General features: G+C 30.0%; 1 protein-coding gene across 1 annotated transcript in view; it reads left to right on the top strand.

Annotated features, from left to right (window-relative positions):
* The window catches only part of Polr3B (RNA polymerase III subunit RpIII128), a 68,911-nt gene that overhangs the window by 3,304 nt on the left and 43,262 nt on the right, over nucleotides 1-22,345 (top strand). Inside the window, exons 3-7 of the mRNA XM_075376982.1 lie at nucleotides 234-410; nucleotides 1,322-1,445; nucleotides 4,868-5,035; nucleotides 10,959-11,116; nucleotides 19,028-19,142. Coding sequence (XP_075233097.1) covers nucleotides 234-410; nucleotides 1,322-1,445; nucleotides 4,868-5,035; nucleotides 10,959-11,116; nucleotides 19,028-19,142 — 742 coding nt within the window. The remainder of the gene's footprint in view (nucleotides 1-233; nucleotides 411-1,321; nucleotides 1,446-4,867; nucleotides 5,036-10,958; nucleotides 11,117-19,027; nucleotides 19,143-22,345) is intronic.

Here is a 22,345-nt window from a genome sequence, read left to right as displayed (position 1 = left end):
TCTCCTTATTGCAGGCTTCATTTTATTTTTTAGCACGTCCTATTAGTATTTTGTTCATTATTTAGTGTATTATGTTTCTCTACACCTTCCTTCACTATTTGTATATATATCTTATTTTATGAGCACTTTGTAGTATATTTGTTAATATATTTCATATTACATATGTGATTATTTTTTAATTCTTAAAAAAAATAAGCCATAATATTATTTGTTTACTGTATTTTTCTGTTTAGATATTTAAATATCTATGTTGGTTTACCTGATGTGGAAGAAGGTTTTAATATAACGCATTCAACAACACCACATGAGTGTAGATTACGTGATTTAACATACTCTGCACCAATTACTGTTGATATTGAGTATACTCGTGGTAATACACGTGTCGCTAGAAGTAACCTGCTTATCGGAAGGTAATATAGATGTACTAATGTCTTATTTTTTAAATTTGTGTTCTAAATGACCTCAGTGGTTGAGCAGTAGCATCTCAATCTTTTTTCTGTAAGGTACTGAGGTCGAATCCAATTTAGTCTTGGCATTTTTTCATACATTATAGAAGTACTATTTCTTATTCTAGGGAACAAGGTTCACATTTGTGTGGTAAATTCGTCATCTAAAGAAAAAAATCTAAAAGTACATGGTAAATATTTTTTTGTAGTAAATTTATTTACATGAGTTATTTATGTAACGATATGTTTTTGTTTTTTATTTAGCCTTTTTGTGTGCTAGAAAAGTTAATACATGATAAAACTGGTGTGTGTCTAGAAGGACAAACAATGCATTCCATTCAAACATGGTGGTGTAAGCATTTTCTTATATTTTTAACATGCTATTTCCACTTGTCACTAAAGTAGTGTCATTTGTGATTTTGTGCATCACATTGTTTCTAAGGAATACATTAACTACAACAAGTGGCGTACATAATGTCTCTCTCACTCACTCTCTCTTCCCCTCTTCCATTTTTACTCTTCTCCATTGAAGGTGACACCGTGGATTAATATGATTGCAGTTCATTCAAGCTTTCCTCCACCTTTTTTTTTTTTATGTACTAAAATACTTATTTCAGTAAATTCTTTTACATTTTTTCATTAATATTTTTTTTTTTTGGTAAAAGAATAGTTACCCATTTTTATTTATTAAAAGTTTTACCTAACTCTAAAGAGGGCTTCTTTATTCTATTTAGTGATAATCTTTTTCAGTTAAAATCAACTTACTTAAATTTTAAAAAAAATAATTTTTTCAAATGGTAATTTTGACTATTGGAATGATTTATTGATTATTTTAAATTTATAATAAACAAATTTTCTTGTGGTTTTTAAAACAGAATGCCAATTATGCTGCGGAGTTCAAATTGTGTTCTAAGTGAAAAGTCGGAATATGAACTTTCAAAAATGAATGAATGTCCGCATGATCCAGGTGGTTATTTTGTTGTTAGAGGGACTGAAAAGGTAATTAGTTAAATATGTTTTTTCACTTTATATGTAACAATCAGTTTCTTTGATTAAATATTGATTGATGTATATTAATACCCAATTATTTTTTTATTTAATGCTTTAAAAGAAAACAACTGTGATTGAGGAGTTACTTTATTAATAATTTGAAAAAATAAAGAGTTTTACGCTACATTGAAACTTGTTATTTTTTTGTATTACTGTTGTGATTTTTAATTTATTTGAAGAAAAAGTACCAGAATCAGAAAAGGTTATGCATAAAAAGTTGTATTTTCAGAATGAAAATCTTCAAAACAAAAACTGCACATAAAGAAACACTACTATCTTTATATATATTGTCACCCAATGGCTTAGACAGCACGTGGCACTTTACAACCTTGTGGTAGTCCTAAAAAGGGCTGTTGTCGCCGAATGGCTTTGATGGCTCGTGACAATTTAAAACCTTGTGATAGCTCTGAAAAGGGCTGTTATTGTTGCTGAATGGCTTCAATGGCTCATGACAGTTTAAAACCTTGTGATAGCCTTAAAAAGGGCTGTTTGTGTATTTTGTGAGGTAGCTCTAAGAAGGGCTGTTGGGTTTGGAAGCTGGTTTCCAACTATGTCAGCTCGGCTGTAGGTAGGGAGTTGCAGTTCATCCGTTGGAATCAGACCGAGCTTCCCTTTAGCAGCAGTTGGGTCCCCGACAGTTTGGCAGTGGTGGACCCCAGAACCCTGCAGTTTTGGGTCGGCATCAGTAGTCTTCCGCCGGCATGGCTGAAGCACTTCTCTCTGAGTGACCCCACACCAGCCAGGGTGATTGAAGCCTGGCAAACTGGGGTACAGGAAGGTAGCGTCCGCACCCAGTGGCTTCCTTGGCAGGCTGGCCAGGAAACTTCTTTTTTTCTTCTACTTCTTCTCCAGGTGGTGGTCGATAAATTGAAAATTCACTTTTATTGGAGCCTGCGAATGGTGAGTCCTCAGCAGTGCTGCGGCCCCACCACTCCTATATGGTGTTAATTTGGTAAGATACTTAACAAATTAACACCGAAAATTTATTTTTGCAGGATCATGCGTTATCAGTTTGTATTCAATTATATAATTATATCAAAATTAATTATTTTTATAAAAATTAAAAATTTAGAATTGCATAAACTATCACTACCTATCCATACAGTGATAGTTTAGGCAACTCTGCATTTTAGATTTTTTTTAAATAATTGATTTTGATGTGATTGTAGAATTGAATACCAACTGATGATGTGGGATCCTGCGAAAATCAATTATTGATATTAATTTGGTAAGTTTACTAATCTGTCTACTTTGTTTTGGTGGTTAAGTTTCAGTTAATAATGAATTTAGTTAGTGCAGTGCTCAATATGTTGATATATACGAGTACACACACATATATATATATATATATATATATACTTGTTTTCTGTCTGTGTTTTGTTGTCTAATACAGGTGTCCTATATAAAACGCAACCCATCAATCACTCATCCATGAAATTTCAAAAGTCAAGCTTACTCCCTTACTCGTTACTGAAATGGACTCTCAACATCTGAACATCGCGACGACGCAGTAGAACACTACCGATAGTAACAACAATGCTATCATAACGTTCAGTGTACTGCTAGAGACAATATTGTGTTTTCGCTAGATGAACGTGTTTTCATTGTTGAGTTGTATTTCAGTACGAAATCAGTGGTTGCAGTGCAAGATTTGTTTCGCCATAAGTACCCAGATAAACAAGCTCCTAAAAAACATCAGTATTAAGGTTAGTTGCAAAATTTAGAGAGACTGGTTCTGCTAATAACAAGGAACACAAAGGACTGCGTCAGTGTTGAATACAGATAGTCACTGAAATCAAAGACCGATTACTCGCCTTGCCAAATAAATCGATCAGATGTTTGTCTGCTAAAATTAAGTTTTCTAAATCAACTGTTCATCGGGCGGCCAAACAATTACAATTACGACCTTATCGCATTCAAACGGTTCATCAACCTCTTGAGCCCGACAAAGAAAAACAGCTACAATATTGTCAATGGTTCTGTCGATTTCTGCGTGAGGGAATTAATGTTATGGATTCGTTATTTTTCACAGATGAAGCACGGTCTCATTTGGATGGCTACATAAACAGCCAAAACAGTAGAATTTGGAGTGCTGAAAATCCCCATGTTTATCACGAAAAACAATTACACCCGCAGAAGTTGGGCGTGTGGTGCACGATATCGTGGAAGAAATAATCGGTCCTATTTTTTTCGAGTACACCACTAATGCAGAACAATATCAGGATATTTCATTTCAGTTCATCGCAGTCTTGGAAGAGGAAGACAGACACTGCTGGCTACAACATGACAGTGCGATATCGCACTACGCAGGTTAAACTTCTGATTTTGTTGAGGAATTCTTTGGTAATCGTGTTATCGGTTGAGGCTTGTGGCCACCAAGATCTCCAGATTTGACTGCGGCAGATTTTTTTCTACGGGGTTACCTCAAAGAAAAAGCCTACAGCAACAAACCACAAACACTTGAACAATCGAAAGTCAATATTGAACAAGCTGTATTAAATATTCAGCCACAAACTTTGAAAAAAGTTGCAAGAAACTCTGTAAAAAGAATTGAAGCTTGTATTCAAGAAGATGGCAGCCACTTTCAACATTTACTCTAAATGTAAGGTAATGGGTGGTAATAATAAAAATTACATTTACATTTACACATGCCTTTTTATTATTTCAATACCTACCAATATAAGGTTGGGTTGCGTTTTATATGGGACATCGTGTAGTTGAGTACTAACAGTTGAGTACTTTGCACAGTCTTGAGAGAGTTTTCTTATTAGCTGTTAAAAGTATAACAGATGGCAAATGACATTAATAGACTATTTCATCAGATGAAGCCTTCTGTGTTTTTAATATCTAGGTCCAGTGATTTTTCCAGTATCTGCCTGACAACTTTTGGTTGAAAATTTTTAAGTAAGGTCTTTTGGGGTTATAACAAAAAAAGGAAAAAATATAGAAGAGGTAAATTTACAAAATGGAAAAATAATTCCTTATTCTATTTTATTGTTCATATTCACTACAAGTTATGGATAATTATGAATAGATAGCATTCATACTTTTATATATACAATTTGGTTTTACTACAGGCTTTTTTATTCTGTAATGTATCTTTCCATTTAACATCTATGCACGTGTCAGTATGAATGTTTTTATTTCAGCAATTTTCAATTTTTTATGCGTCATTTCTAGTTTTTCTAATGTTAACACATCCATTAAAACCATTATTGTGACTAATTTGAAATAGATCTGGGCTTTAGTACCCATTATCTATAAAAAAAACCTGATGACAGACATTAATTTTTGTTAATAATTTCATAAATTTTTTTTATTGTTATTTGTTAAGCATACAAGTACAGTTGTTAATACAACTATATTTACAGGTTATATTGATTCAAGAACAACTATCAAGAAATCGTATGATTGTTGAAGATGATCGTAAAGGTGGTGTTCAGTGTCAGGTTACTAGTAGTACACATGATAAAAAATCTCGGACAAACATTATTGTTAAAAAAGGACGTTATTATTTAAAGCATAATACTTTACAGGATGTAAGTGTTTTCTTGTCTTTATTTTTTTTTAATTAGTGATATTTTATTATCTATAATGTTTAGTGTTTTGAAGATTCTGATTACAATTTGTCACAAGACTTGCTAATTGCTTGATCCCTATTACGGGTTGATGTTATGTAAGTGTGGTTCTAGCATATCTTATGGTATCATTCCTGAAGTATTACTATTGAGAGCGTAGGAACTCATGACAATAGCCCAAAATATTTGCAACTTTTTTTATAGTTATTTACTAGCTGCACAACCACTCCTATACATGTGTGTGTATTAAGAGGAATTGGAGCCCCGGTTTTATCAAATATGTTACCTCAGTCCCAGGTTGGCCTTTTTGTACAGCTGCTGCATTCAAAGAAATTTTTATGGGCAAAACTGCTACCAGTAAGCCTCATAACTATGTTTTGAGTACTTCCTGTGAATCAATCATTGGTGGATGTGGATGTGAATTCTGTGATGTTGGACCTACAAATACAGTGGATCCTTAGCCAAAATTCCTGGAATATTATGAAACTTATATTGGATATGAAAACCTCACTGAACTATTAATAGTTCAGCTGGATCCCCATTAGAGAATTCTTACTCACACATATTATTATCCCCAGTATTAACATGAATATGTAACTCTACTTTTTCCTCTTGCAATGCATAAACAATGTATAAACATGTTTGTCAATGGTATTACGAGTAGGTTGGATTATGATAGCTAGTGTCTGATGTCGTAAGCATTTATGCATCTCCTTCATGATTGTGACTTTAACAAGAGATATACAAGTAATAAGGATCCTGTTGGATGTAAATCAGTAACTGTTAAAGATTTTGAGGTTTAGTGGGAAATGTTTAATTGTTATTGATATTTCAAAATGCTTAATATCAACAAAGAAGTGATGTTCAGGTGTGACAATAAGAGCTATTGATAGTAATAAATTAGCTACATCACAATAGTATTATGGCTGCAAACTATATGACATGTAATTTAGGCAAAAGGAAAAACATATCTCCCTCTAAATATCTAAATTTGAAATTCTCAACATTAGAAAGAATTTAGAAATTGAATTATGATGAAATAGTCAAAGAAAATTCTCTTGTTTTAAATTTTCAGTGGTATTTATAACTTGTTTTGGAAAATAGTTGTTTGCTTGCATGATGTACATCTAAACATTAACATTTTACTTTATAAGCAATTATTTGTTCAATTTTTAAAAATGTGTTTTCATTTTCTTTGACCAGTATTGTTATTGACAACGTTTTGTTTATTCTGTCGCTGAGAATTATTAAAACTTTGTGTTTCCAACTGCTGTACTAATTTGATTTAAAAGATTACCTGCTTTTAAACAGTGTAGTTAAACAATTTTTAATTAATAAAAAGTGGCTACAGTTATTAAGAATATTCATTTAAATAATCATTTTATAATTGTACCAAACTTCTGGTTATTGTAGTAGTAGCAGCTTAACCAGTATCTGTAGATAATTTTTTTTTGTTGAAAAGTTAGTATTTTAGTTTACTGTATTTTATATATATATTACTTTTCTGGTGAATATAGTTACACTTGCTCTGTTAAAGGGGAAGGTATGTGATCATGTCAAAAATGGTTGTTTATAATAAATACATTGTATTAAATTATATATTTTATAAATACATTGAATAAAAATATAAATAAAAATATTTGTATTAAATATATCATTTAATACAATACATTGTATTAAATTATATATTTTATAAAATACATTGAATATTTTATAGTACAATAGAGTAGGAAAACTTCAAATGCAATACTTATAAAATTGTAAAAATTTATTACACCAAGAAACGAAGAAAAGGAGGTTACATTTACAATGGAATTATTTTCAGTCAAGATTTCTAGAAAGATATTGGAAGTTCCTGGTGGTGGATGTGTAGATCAAGTTAACATTAGTAAATGGTTGAATAGGAATAAAAAATGATCAGGGTTTTGAGGTTATGGCTGGCAAGGAAGTAGTTGACAAGGCCACGAAGGTAGGGCAACAAAATTAATGTGGCAAAGCTGATAATGAGGAATTCAAAGACAAAGGCCGAGTTTAATGCTAACACAGGGTTCCACCTGCTGAAGATCTCCTTAACTACCTGAAATGATCAAGAAGCCAGTTAGTATAACTGGCTTATTTAACCCAGTGTTAAGTGTTTTACATCTAAACAACAATCAATTAAAAAATATCAATTGAATGGTATATCAACTTATTTTTTTTACTATATGTTTATTGGCTGTTAATAAAAAGTGACATATCCGTCATGCTTTTGACAAGCAAGTACTAGCAAGTGGATTTATAAAGATAGGTTAGACAAAAAAACAATTCCTGAAAGGGTTTTTTCTTTTAATTGTTGAGGGTGTTAATTAATCAGTTGTTAATATTTCTTAACAGAAAACTTAAAGCTTATTTACTTCTAGGCATCTGAAAACAGTAAAAATCTACAGTAGTATTTTCAGAAGAAATATTCGTTCTCATCTTGGGTAAAATATTCTGAAGGTAAAAAAGTACCTCAGTTGGATTGCTGAGTTGGGATTACTCAAGAGGAGGTCATCTGAAAATATAAGCATAATGTATTGGAACAGAGCAGAAATAATGTAAAGCAGTGTTTCTCAACCTGTGGGGTGCGCCCCTATAGTAGGGGGGGGGGGCATTATAACACTAAATGGAGGCATGAACATACTGAAAAGAAAATATTTAAAAAAATTATTAATTTACTGAAAGGAAAGCAAAACAAAATAAATTTTGACATAAATAATAAATACACGTTTACACTGATATAATACACTTATAAATAGGGTTGTATCAGTACTGCACAATGTATTTAATAATTAACTTATCAATACTAAATTAAAAACAAGTTTAATTAGCAACACCCTTGGTCTTGTCTTGCAGAGCAGAGTTTTTCAAAGGAAGGTTTAATAATAGAAATAGATACTCTGAGTTCTTTTTCTTTCAGCAGAGGTATGATGTTGAAAATGGTAATAATATACATAGTGCTCTTGTTTTTAGTGCAGAAAACTTATCATCCACCCCTGCCCAAAATTCAAAAAGTGCTTTATTATTAAATTGTCTTTTGATTTCATCACTTGCCATGAAGTCTTTGAAGATTTCTTCTTCAGCAGTTGATAGCCCTTTGGGAGTATTTTGAAATGGATCCCTAACCCACTTGTAACTTGCTACCAAATTGTCGTCAGCAAGGAAATACTTTTTAAAATTCTTTGCCAGCATGACTAAATGCTTTTCAATGATTACAAAAACAACTTTTACATGTTTTTCTTCAGCCTTGTAGATTTTATTAACACATTTGAAAACATTTGTAGGTTTTTTTTACTATAAATTTCTGCTTCACAATTCCAATTTTGTACAAAAAGCATTAATTTTATCACTCATACCCAACTTATGTGTGTTTGCTCCTTGGAGTTGAAGATTCAAGGTATTTAATTTCTTGAATATGTCAACCAAGTAGCTCAATTCCATCACAAATAAATCATCTTGTAACTTCTTGGCTTCTGGTAGGTTTTCCTCTTCTAGAAAAATGGTGATTTTGTCTTAATTCATAAAGATGTTGCAAAAATTTCGCACATGATAACCATCTTGCCTCGCAATAAAATAGTTACACTGAGTGTACTGCACCCATGACTTTACAAAGTGCAGAAAAGATTCTTGATTTCAGGGGTTTATAAAATCATTTAAGATAGCAATTAATGTGAATGCTGTTGCTTTGAGTTCTATTGGTTTGGAGAAAAGTAGTTAAGTGTCTATTGCTGACATACCATCACAAAATCAAACATATGAAATGAAATGAACATCTTTATTGCTATCTGTTGTGTCATCAAGCTGAATTGAAAACAATTTGTCATGCAACTTCCCGAGAAGCTGATGCTGTACATATTCAGCTATATCACCAATTCAACGGACAGCATATCATTTGACAGAGGTATGGACTGCAATTGTTTGGCAAAATTATCTCCAACCATTGTTTCTGCAATCTCAGTTGCAGTTGGCAAAATAAGCTCTTCACCACTGGTGTAAGGCTTTTTGGCTATTTTATATCAAACTTTGTAAGAGGCAAGTAAAGCTTTGTCATTCACAAAATATTTTGATGAAAAATGTCTTTAAAATCACATCGAAACAAATGCCTTAATAACTCCTTAACTAGTAGTCATTACTGTAAACGACTATAGTCATTACCATAAAATTGACTATAAATGAAGTGTCATTTTATAACTTTCTCGCTGATATGACTTTGAGTTTGCGTTACTGGTGAGCAGTTGGCAGGGAGGGGGAACAGCGCAGTTCGGCCAAAACTAGCGTTCTGTCTCATTTCCATTCAGTGTAGCTCATATCTTAGATGTGATTTATATGTTTGTGTTTAGAGTTTGTTGTGATAGATCAATTTATTTGATAATAAGTGTATTTTGGACAATGTTTATGTTTAAAAAATTAAAGTATCATGTAAAAAAATATAAAAATTTGCCAGCCCCTGCCTGCGCAAAACCAACTGGAAATATAAGTTATGCGTATTGTTGGAAAGGGGAGGTTATGGGGCACGCACAAATTAGTCAGTGTTACGCCTTTCTTTCAATCCAATACTCTAAAAGTGACTCGTTGACATACAGACCAACCAATTTATCTGTAGAATTGGCCAAATAAAGGAATTAAAATTTTCCATTGGAGACTTTTAGTTTTGTTAAAAAAAATATGATGTGGCTCTCCCATTTAACTCTACAGATAAGTTGGTTGGTCTGCAGCTTGGAGAAACTTCTTCCAAGGTTTGTAACGTTTCACGTTAAACCAATGGCCATGCGTCCCTACACAGCCACACCCAATTTTTTTATAAAATGATGTTTGCTTTTCATATGATATTAATTTTAATTTGAAGAATTCTTGGGGTTTGTTAACCTACTCACTATGAAGTGTTTCCAAATGTCATTTAAGTTTATTAGGTTTCATGCTGTCTGCTCCTGAAATTTTTGAGCTTTCTTCCCAAAATTTTTGATGAGCTTTTCTTCTTCATTTACTTCAGCACTGGTAAACCTAAAATTTAAGTATTCTTGAAAATATTTTTTTGATTTTATTTTCAGAATCATGCTCATCTGTGCAGTTGTTGATGCTTCTCTGTTATCTAATGCTCACTTTCACCCATTTAAAAATTTATCCACGATTCTGTATAAATCTACTGGCATGAATATTTAATACCATGAATTGCAATTAACATGCAAATTACAACATACACATTCACGATTATAGATTCGATAGCAATAGAAAGATTGACTCAACTGAGATTGGCTTGAATCGAACAAGGAGCAGCATTTATACATGTTTGCATAGACATTCCAGAATGTTTGAGACCTATCGGAACTTCTCCTGAAGCTGCGAGAATGTCCGATATGGTGAACATAAGACAGAGAGAGCAATAGAGAGGCATCGATTCTGGTTTTGTCAGTGCAGTGGATCGGTGTTGCCAAATATCAATAAATTTACTTACTCTTGGTAATTTGTAAGGTTTGTAATTAAGGTTGTAGTGTAGGTTTAGTGAAAAAATATTCAAAGAACATTATTATTGTATACATTGGGGCATGAAGAAAATTATGACTGAAAATTGGGTCACAAATACTGAAAGGTTGAGAAACATAGATGTAAAGGAATAGTAGGAAACCAGTCAACTGACTGATAACTAAAAAAGATGTTTGTCATTTATGTGAAAGTAAGAGTTTGGGTAGTTAGTATTTTATTAACTTAAGAACTATTGGGTTTTACTTCTATTAGTAATTAATGTTTATTATAATGCTTATTTATGCTACAGTTATGGTCTTTAGTTTACTATTTTTATAAGTTAACACAATATAAAGTATTTTTTGTAAATGTGATGAAACATTTAAAAGAAAGTTTTCTGTTGTAGGATATTCCAATTATTATTATATTTAAAGCAATGGGTTTTCAAAGTGATCAGTTAATTATACAAATGGTTGGTGTTGAAGAATGTATAATAAAAAGATTAATGTCTTCATTAGATGAATGTGAGCATTGTGAGGTTTTTACTCAGAACCAAGCTCTTAAGTAAGTAACATAATTTTTTTATTACATTTAGTGAACTATTTAATAAAAATTGTACTATTTTATGTAATTGCTGCTTACTTGAATTTTTATTTAAAACTTTGAGGTTTGAATCTTAAGGTTCTTCATCAGTGAATAACATTTAAAAATCTTTAAAATAAATTACACAAACAACCTAAAATATTTCCCTCATTATTACAGTCACGCTCTGATCATATCTTACAAAGAAGGTATGGTTTTTATTATATTTTAATATTATGAAGTGCTGACAGATGCAGTTTTCAGAATTATATTTAATTAGTAATTCGTCCTATTTTTTTTTTTTTAATTAATGTGTACTTTTGTTGAAAAATTTTAGTTTTATAAGCTAGGATATGCTAATTTTTAAATTAAAAATGTTATATTTAAGTAAAATTTAGTTATTGGTTTAGCTGAGTCTTAATTCATTTAAAAATATGTATATATTCTGACTAATTTTATCAGCAGTAGCAATTCTACTTTAGCATATCTCATAAAGAAAACATCCGCTATTTTTTATTTACATTTTTCCATTAAAATTAGTATTTGTTAATCATTTTTTCATCAGTATCTTCAATCACTAATTTCTTGAATTATCAAAATCATCCATCATTAAAATCATCACTACCATTAATTATCAACATCATGAATCATCTAAATCATCCGTCTTCAGTTGCTTGAATCATCTTATCACCAGCTATAATTGAATCAATCAACAGTATTATTAATCATCAAAATCACTAATGATACTGACTCATCAGTATCATTAGTCATTAATTGCAATAAATATAAAAATTGACTATTAAAATTCATAAAAAAAATCATCAAAACAGTGACTCATCAAAATTATCAATCATTAATTTACATGAATCATCAATAAGCAATATTATCCATATCATTAATCATCGATATCAGTCATCAATATCATCATTTGCATGAGTTTTTAAAATCATAAAAATCAAATCTATGTCGTGAATCATCAATTTCATAAATGATCAAAATATTTAATTCACGTTATCATCCATATCATGAATGATTAGTATTATTCATCATCAGTCATCAAGTTCAGCAATCATCAAAATAATTAATGTAATTTATTGAATGAACCACCAATATAATTAATTACTATTTCCATCTGTCTACAAATTCATCACCAAAACCGTCATTCATTATATCATTTATTGCATAAATCATCAGTAATTGATTGCACAATTTATCAACCATCCATATCATCAGTAATCATTTGTATGAACTGTTAAAATCATTAATCAGTCATAAATTGCATGAATAATGAAAACATTTGTCAATGTCATCATAATCATTCATAATGATCATTCGTCAATATCATCAATTTCATGAATCATCAGTATTATTAATCATCAATTGAATGAATCTTCAATATTATACATATGATGAATCATCAATTGCATAAGTCATCAGTATATTATATTATCAGTATCATCCGTATCAAGAATCATCAGTCATCAATTGCATAAATCATCAATAAACATATTGCTATGAATCTTAATTACATTAATCATAAAAGATCATAAATTGCATAGATCAAAATCATTAATCATCTATATTATGAATCAGCAAATCCATCAATATCATCAATCATCAATCTCATTTATTGCATGAATCATCAATCGCGTCATATTTATCAATTATCAATATTTAAAATAGCATGAATCATGATTATAAATTGCATAAATCATCAATACCATGTATACATCAAATACCATCAATAATATAATAACATCAATACCATCTACACCAAGAGTCATGAATATCATTAATTATCAACAGCATAAATCATCCTAAACATCAATTATCATTATCATCAGTTGCATGAATAATCAGTAAACAGAATCATCAAATATATTTATATCACAAATCAGCAGTATCATCAAGTGCATGAATCATCAAAATTATATCAATATTGTGAATAATTATTTCATCTATTGTCAATTGTATGAATCATCAATATCATCCAAATCACCAGTCAACCAATCATCAATATTATCAATTGCTTGAATAATCAAAATCATCTGTATCATTAATCATTATCATCATCATTAATAATCACTATTATTCATATTATGAATCATCATCATTATCATGAATCTAAAAACTATCAGCATCATTTGCATAAGTAAAGAACAACATCGTTATCATCAATCGCCCATTTTATTTATTGGATGAATCATCAGTAACATCAATCATTGACTGCATAAACATCAAAATCATCAATTATCATATCATCAGCTGTATAAAATAACAGTAAATTCAATCATCAAAATTATTATCATTAATCAACATCATCAATCACCAGTCATCAGTATTATAAATTGCATGAATCATCAAAATCATCAATTAAGAATAACAACCCTATCATAAATCATCAATCGCAAATTGCATATATCATCAATATCATCTGTACCATTAATTATTATCACCAAACTTCAATATCATCAGTTGGATAAATCTTCAAAAATGTAATTTGCATGAATCATCAACCATAAATGTCATCTGTAATGTGAATCTTCATTATCATCAAGCATCAGTTGCATAGACCATCATTTATCATCATGAATCATTAATATCATTCATTAATCATCATTCATCAATTGCATAAAACAATCAATATCATCCATACTATAAATTATGAATATAATTAATATCTTAAATCATCAGTTATCAGTATCATGAATCAATCCATCAATTGCATAAATCATCAATCATGAATAATGGCCACGTCATAAATCATCAATTGCATAATTCTTCACTATATTATATAATCAATATCATCCATGTTAAGAATCATCAATCAATTGCATGAATACTGCATATATTCAGTCATCTGTATCAGAGGTTCTTAACCTTTTTGGGCCTGTTACCCCTTTGTAACTATTTTGAATTACACAATGCCCCTTCCCTTAGACCTAATGGAATTGAAGTAAAAAATGTCTACAATGCTATTAGGGTTAATAAATCTTACTCAGTGAATTTTTTATAAAGCTTTTATTATTACAGATATAAAAAAAATACTAACACTTGTTTTTGAGAAAAACCTTAAAAGTACTAAGTAGGACTAAATTACAAAGGATTCTGCGCTCACTACAGTTAAATTTTCAGGGTACATTGTTTGGTTATATTTCTTAAGAACACAGTTAATAAGAGGGTTGCACTGTTTTTCTTTCATAAGTTTTTGAATGTTTGATTCTTACTGTGATAATGCATACCTCAAATAACTTTTAACATCTAGTCATGCTCTGTATTTTGATTTGATATAAGCTAGCATAGAAAATCCAGACCCATAGACATGTTGATGAAAACTCTACCAACAATCTTGCAGCTTCCTAAGCAGCTTATGGATATACAGGAAAATAACTTAACAAAAAATCTTAAATTGTCATGTTTGGGAAGTATGCTTTTGCTTGAGAATCACACTTTGGTTGTCTGCCGCTGAAGGGAATCAGGAAGTATGTTCTTTTTGATTTTGAATGGGTTTTGTGTCAACTGAATTTGCCAATTTATAAATAAATTGGCAAAGATAAGTTGAATAAAGATTTGGAAAGTAGCATTCAATTTCAGTTTTCAAAGATGCCAAATTTTTTAAATCAAGTTCTTCAATTCACTTTTCAAATTTAACCCATTTCTTTCCAAAAGAACAATTTCCAAATTTTTGTGATTTTTTTTAAATTTATTTCATTTACGTTTTTATTTTCAAATATATAAAATAAGACATAAAAGGGGAAACTTGTAGTTTTTTAGTTACCTGTTGCATTCACACAACATTGGGAGTTCCCCACCAGCTATTACCAAAGCTTGTTCTATTATTTGGCTGATTTATTTATATTTTCATTTTTTACACTGAGAAAAAGGTTTAGTTAAATCAAGACTTTTTTTCAGTGCATCATGCCTCCCCAGAAATTCTCCTTGCCCCCCTCCCCCAAGAGGTTGAAAACCCATGATTTATATCATGAATGATCGGTATCATTAATCATCAATTGCATAAGTTAACCAAAATGATGAACCAACAAAATCATAAAAAATCAACACCATGAATTTTCAAAATCATTGATTTCATGAATTAGGATCAACCCATTTGAAGTAACTCAAGGGTGGTTGCTTGACCAATTCAAAAAAAAATTGAAACTTACCCACTTGTTTCTTACATGGACCTTAAAAGGCCCTTAAGGACCTTAAAATTTATTTTTAAAAATTTTTTATTTAAGCAGTTTACCCGTCACAGCCATTTTTGTTATGATGCATACACCTATTTTTGTGATTGTAAGGGTTTACCGAAAAAATCATAACTAAAAAACTATTGGTCCTGGAAGGATGAAGCCAAAAATTTAGTCATATTTTCTCAATTTAAATGATTGGTCCAGTGATTTATTTACCTCTCTCTTCTTTCTATGAGAAAATTACCAATAAAGTTAAACATGAAAACCAGTGAAATTTCACTTTTGGTAATTTTTTCAAGAAGCAGGGATGGCATGCATACACAGTTTGAATTATTTTTTTTATATGTAGGTATATGTTAGTAGTTTTACCATAAGTAATATTAATGGTGGTATACTTACCTCTAAATTTTTATGAATTTTTGAAAACTAATTTTTTTTTAAATTCAAATTTTGTTTTCAAATAACTCTGATGTGGCTGGTGATAAGTCTCAAATTTGCACAACTTGCAGTGTTTTTGTAGATGTTTATGGCAGATAAAAAACTTTTTTGTGTATTGTACTAATAAAAAAGTTATAACTTCTCAAAAATAATGAAAAACCTGTTAAAAGCAATACCATTTTGACTCTCTAAATAAGTGCTCCAATGGGGTTTCTTGCCTTCTTTGCACTACATTTTGTATATTTAGCTGCTATGTTGTTGAAGTTGATGTTTTCAATATTTTTAGCATAGAATTTTAAAATTATTAATGATAGGACATAATTTAATAACTTAACCAATACCAGTAACCTAATACAATTTTAATTCAAAAATGCTTAGAAAACTTACCCAAAGTGAGATTTCAATGAGTAGCCTACATTTTTTTTTCAAGAATTCATTTTAATTTTTATATTGGTTGATTTTTGTAAACATCAAAGAAAAAATAAATTGTAGCAAAATTTTAATTATTCTTCAATGAAATTGCCTGTTTTTGTAGCAATGAGTGTTTTTATTATTTATTGTGATTAACCAACAGCTGTGATATCTCTTCTGATAATTTTCTTGAAATTGTGTGAGAACGACCTGTCACTGTAGTTAATTCAAGTGATGTCAACTTTCGCAGGACTTTGCAGATCGGTATCCACACTTGTCTTGATGTGACTTTTGAAATAATGTACGTGGTCCAGCTGAGTTGAAAAAATGAACCTGCACATCATTTTTGAGGCTAATATCTACAACTTCTGTCCATCACTGATTATCATACACAGCTTCTTTAAGAGCTTGCTCTAATGTTATTTTTTTTTAAAGATTTTCTTGTTTTTTATGAGTTCTCAAAGGGTCACAACAGAGCTGTTCATACAGTGACTGAATTTTGGCAAAAGCCTTTTTTCATGGTATTTAAAAACATTAATGACAGCTGAATTAATACATAAAAAAATAAGTTGTTGGTTTTCATCACCAAATTCACAAATTTTAATAAGTTCTTTTGGCACTATATCATACACTGTTTATGACACTCTTCATTCACATAAATTTCTATAGAACATTGATCTTTCATTGTTTTATATGAAATTAGTTGAAAATAATTTTAAAATTAACTGATTTTAAAATTTGCAAATATAATTTTATTAAGTAAAACTTATTTATTTAATAAACACTTCTAAACACAACATGCAATTTGAGACACTCTGTAAAGATGTGAACAGGTTACTGACTAATGTCAGACTGACCATTCTGTAACTGCAAAGTTAAATGATCATGAGCATGTTGCAGCATGAATTTTCTTGACGACTGGAAATGATTTCAAGCGCCTGTTATAACATGAACACTGCAGTTAAATAGTTCATACAAGTCTAATTCAACTATAGCAATAAGTATAAAAATATTAAAGTGCCAAGAAGACAAGAAACCCGCTTGGAGCGCTTATTGAGTGGGTCAAAATGGTATCACTTTTAACAAGTTTTCGTGATTTTTGAGAGGTTCTATCTTTTTTATTTGTCATGAACATCTACAAAAACACTGCAAGTTGTACAAATCTTAAGATTTTTATCACTAGCTCCATCAGAGTTATTTGAAGCCAAAATTTAAATTAAAAAAAAAACATTGGTTTTCAAAAATTCATAAAAATTTAGAGGTAAGTATATCACCATTAATATTATTTATGGTAAAACTAATAACATATAAAAAACCTGCACATATAATATAACCTAATGTATAAAAAAATTACCTACATATAAAAAAATAATTCAAACTGTGTATGCCATCCCTGCCTCTTGAAAAAAATTACCAAAAGTGAAATTTCACTGTTTTCATGTTCAAATTTATTGGTAATTTTCTCACAGAAAGAAGAGATATATGTAAATAAACTACTGGATCAATTTTTTACCTTGAGAAAATATGAATAAATTGCTTTTTATTTCATCCTTCCAGGACGATATTTTCCATAAACCCTTACATTCACAAAAAATAGGTGTGTGCAGTGTGACAAAAATGGCTGCCACAAGTAAACTGCTTAAATAAAACATTTAAAAATAATAATTTTAAGGTCCTGAAACATGTAGGAAACAGGTGGGTAAGTTTCAATTTTTTTTGAATTGGTCAAGGAATCAGCTTATGTTTTTTTGGGACACTTCTTATGGATTAACCTATTATCAAAATCATCCATTATTAAAAATATCAATATCATGAATTATCAAAATCATCTATTAATTGTCATTAATCAATTATCATCAAAAATCATTAAAAGTCATCATAAAAACTATGAATCATCAAAATATTCAACCATTAATTGCATGAATCATTGATATCAATTATAATATCATTGTTTGCATGAATCATATAATTCATTCATCAAAATCATTAATCATTATCAACAAATTCATCAATATTTATAGTTTAAATCATCAGTATCATATCATTAAACCATCAGTCATATAGTCAGTTGCATGAATTATCAAGATCATGAATTAAATAAATCATCAGTTATCATTATCATCTATAACATCAGTCATCAATTGAATGAATGATAAAAATCATTAAAATTATCAGCATTATGCATCATAAATTGTATGAATTCTTAACATAATCAGTTGCATGAATCATCAGTATATTCGGTTATCTATTTCATCTGTATCATGAAACAATATTATCAATGATCAATTGCATGAATCGTCAGTTTCATTGATAATTGCATTAATCAATATCATTAATAATTATTATCACCAATTTAATACGTTGTTAATATCAATCAAAATCAGAAGTAATTAATTGCATGAATCTTGAACATTATCAAAATTAAGAATTATCAATGCCATTTCATGAATTATCAATGTCATCAACCTGCAAAATTACCACCATCAAAAAATCAATTGTGCGAATGTTCAAAATTATCAGTCTCATTATCATTTGGATTAATAACAAAATTGTCCATCAGATATCAAAATCATCATCATAAAAATAATAAATCATCAACTGCATGAATTATCAAAATCATTAATTGCATCAGTCATCAATATCATTTATATCATGAATTATCGATATCATTAATGCCATCAATTTAAGAAACATCAAAATCACAATTATTACAGTTATCAGTCTATAATCAAAATTATCTATCTTCTTTAATCATCATCATCATCATCTTGATGTTAGTTTATTTAACATTTTTATTTAACTCAAAATATAAAAAAAAACTTTAAAATGTTTTTCTTTTTGTTTTTTTCTTTAGTTACATTGGTAAAAAGACAAAGCAGAAGAGATTCTTTGGTCCTGGTGGAAGACCAAAGCCAGCTATTGATGAAGCTAGAGATTTATTAGCTACAACAATATTAGCACATGTGCCTGTAAGTAGTTTTCTTTTTATTAACATATTTGTAGTAGAGGACAAAAATTTACTTAGTCATAATTCATTTAATGAAGTTGAATAAAATTAAAATCAAACAATGTAATAAAAGCTTTTTGTAAAATACTTAGTCATATATTTGTATCAAATATTATTTTTTAAATGTATATTTCACATCTGTAGTAAGGCTTTGAAAAATTGAATTTAATGACTTATATTTATAAATTTTCCTGTCATATGAGCTGCATTACTCTAATAAATTGTAATCAGTATGTCCTCATTGTCAGCATCAGTATAATATGGGAGAATACATCTTAGTATAATAGAGTTGTGTAATTTTAAATTTCATTTTGTTAAACTATTATAGTTTGATATGAATTGCATATGAAGATACATAATTTTTAATTCATTAGTTGTATACTTTTTTTATTTTGATCGCTTGTATAGAAATACCATTTATGTACCCCCACTAGTGGTGAGAGTGTTGGACTCGCATGGGTTCAGCTAGATGTTATTAAGAGCCAAGTGTGCCCATGCCCTACCAAATAAAACTCCTACCTCACCATTCATCTCCACCCGGGGCTGGTTTTGCAATTAAGTATAGCACAACCCCTGTGGTGTCAAAGCAGGGAGGTTTAGGAGTCACAGCTTCACCGCCACTCACCTGCACAAGCACAGACAGACAACGGCTCCACTGAATGCTGTCCTCCACTCCGACTATTGATTAGACTTCTGATTACTGCATTACGATCTAGTACTGCAGTTGTACTCACCTTGAAATTGATACTCACATACTGGACACTGGACACCTTAGTTGGGATACTGGTACTACTCATCCCTTGTTCAGGGGTTTCCGGAGTCCCCCCTGCCATTTCAACACCACCACCACCCATCTGTGTAAACACAGATGAACAACTCCACGAGAGACTGCCTTTCACCCCCTTGCATCCTGCACCTTCCCATGCAGCACTCTGTAAACAAAGCTGGACACGACGGAGAATTTATTAGTCAGTTAGCATTACTCCAATAATATTGCCAGTGTCTGTCTGTGACCAGTAAACATCATACATCTTCTTTCTCTTTCTCATTTAACGCATTGAAAAAAGACATGTTCAGCTGTGTCCCTCTGACCTCAATATTGGCACTGTGGATTATCTACCTTGTATCTTCCGAACAGGTAGTCTTGGAATGAGCCGTAGCCGGTCAGAAATTGGGTGAGCCAATAATTCAACTCACCAAATCCCCTCCCGATCTACAATCTGACTTCACCTATTAAACGCCAGGTCCATTCACCTTTTTGTGAGGTGATCCACCTTGTCTGCCACTCTTCTATTAACTCACATTACGCGTCTTCCTTATTCATTCTGTCATCAATTTTTACCGAAGCTCGAGCCATCTGGTGTATAGGTAAGTCCCCAGTAATTTCAAACAATGCTTCAATTTACACCGACAAATAGGTATATGCTATTTGTAATGCTGTTTTTATTATTGTTGTTGTTATTAGTAATAATATATGCCAACAGAATTATTTAAAATTTGGATGAATATTATACTCAGGAAAATACCTTACCAATGAGTTTTCCTTTGTCAGTCATCATGTCTGAGATTTATTTACAAGACTTTGGAAATAAAATTGTTTATAGCAATGGTTCCCAAACTTTTCTGAGTCACAGCGCCCTTTTTCATTTAAAATTTTTCCATGGCACCCTACCTTAAGTAAAAGTAAGTAAGAGATAAAAATAAATAAAATTTGTGTATCTTCATTATTTTTTATTTTATTAACATTAAATTAATAATTATAAATGTCTTGGTTCAATTAATTATGAAGCTTTTACAATATTTCATGGTGCTCCTGTAAAGAGTCTGTGGCTCCCCGGGGCAGCACACTGAAATCACTGGTTTATAGCATTACTCATACTCATGGTATTTTACTATGGACTAGGTATGTTGATGGTATTTTTATGATCCATAATCCCATTATATATAATGAACATCTAATAATTTTGAACAAGTTAAACTCTTGCTATAATGAATTGAAATTTACTTTTAAATTGATAAAAGTAGGAGAATAAATTACTAAGATGTTAGAATTGAAATTAACAATAAAAATAATCAGTTTACAACTTCAGTATGTAGGAAACCCACAACCAACAAAACCATCATACATAGATATTCAAATCATCCGTGGTCACAAAAAATTAATACATGTACAAACATGGTTAATAGAGCAATTAATTATACAAAGTATAATGAAAATAAATAAAATAAAATAAAGAAATACATATTATAAAATAAATTGCTAAATATAATGGTTATACTGAATCTTTAGTAGATAATATATATAAAAAACAAATGTCATAAATTTAAAATAATACATATTTAATACCAATAAATAACATACAGAAAATTGACAGGGTATATTTAAAATATGTATATACCAATAACATTGTTGAAAATATAACAAAGGTTTATGGCAAAAATAAATTTAAGCCTGCATATCAGACAAATAACCATTTATTAAAACATTTAAAAAATAATAAACATACTGATTCATATGGTTTATATAATTTGAGTGGAATTTATAAAATAAAATCTAATGATTGTGACCATATTTATTCAGGAAAAACATACAAGAATATGAATTTTTTGACTCATATTCTTGTATTTAGGAATGGAACGTTTTTGCTAAAAAGAATAGTCACTTACTCTTAAAAAAAGTAACAGTATCAAACTAGTATCAAAATACAACTGTTTTTTTTTTTATAATTCAACAAAATACTTTGGTTTATGAACGTACTTTGGGGTTATTAAAGGATGAAGCAAATGCAATCATTACTTTACTATTCTCTAGTAACATACGTTAATAGTCAGTATAAGTAAGTTACTAAGTCAGTATTTATAAAATATAAAAAATAATTCATTTTGTTGGATTATGTTGAATGTGAATGTGGTTGCCAATAGGATACTGATTTCTTAACTAGTATTTTGGTAAGAATTGATTCTAGTATAAATATAAACATAACAAAGAAAATTCTCCCAAAATTGGCCTTTCTGAATTAAATTCTTTGTGTGATTTCAGTTTAGCTTATATATTTACTAATTAAAATTTTAATGTAAAAAATTCTTAAAAGCCGGAAGCGTTGAAAAATCTTGAAATAGATATATTATATGTTATAATGGATAGTTTTTAGTGCTGTATTAAAT

The sequence above is a fragment of the Lycorma delicatula genome, chromosome 10 (genome assembly GCF_047948215.1).
Source record: "Lycorma delicatula isolate Av1 chromosome 10, ASM4794821v1, whole genome shotgun sequence".
Classification (NCBI taxonomy): Eukaryota; Metazoa; Arthropoda; class Insecta; order Hemiptera; family Fulgoridae; genus Lycorma; species Lycorma delicatula.
Note: the sequence above shows the minus strand (reverse complement) of the source record. Positions and strands in the feature narration are given on the sequence as shown.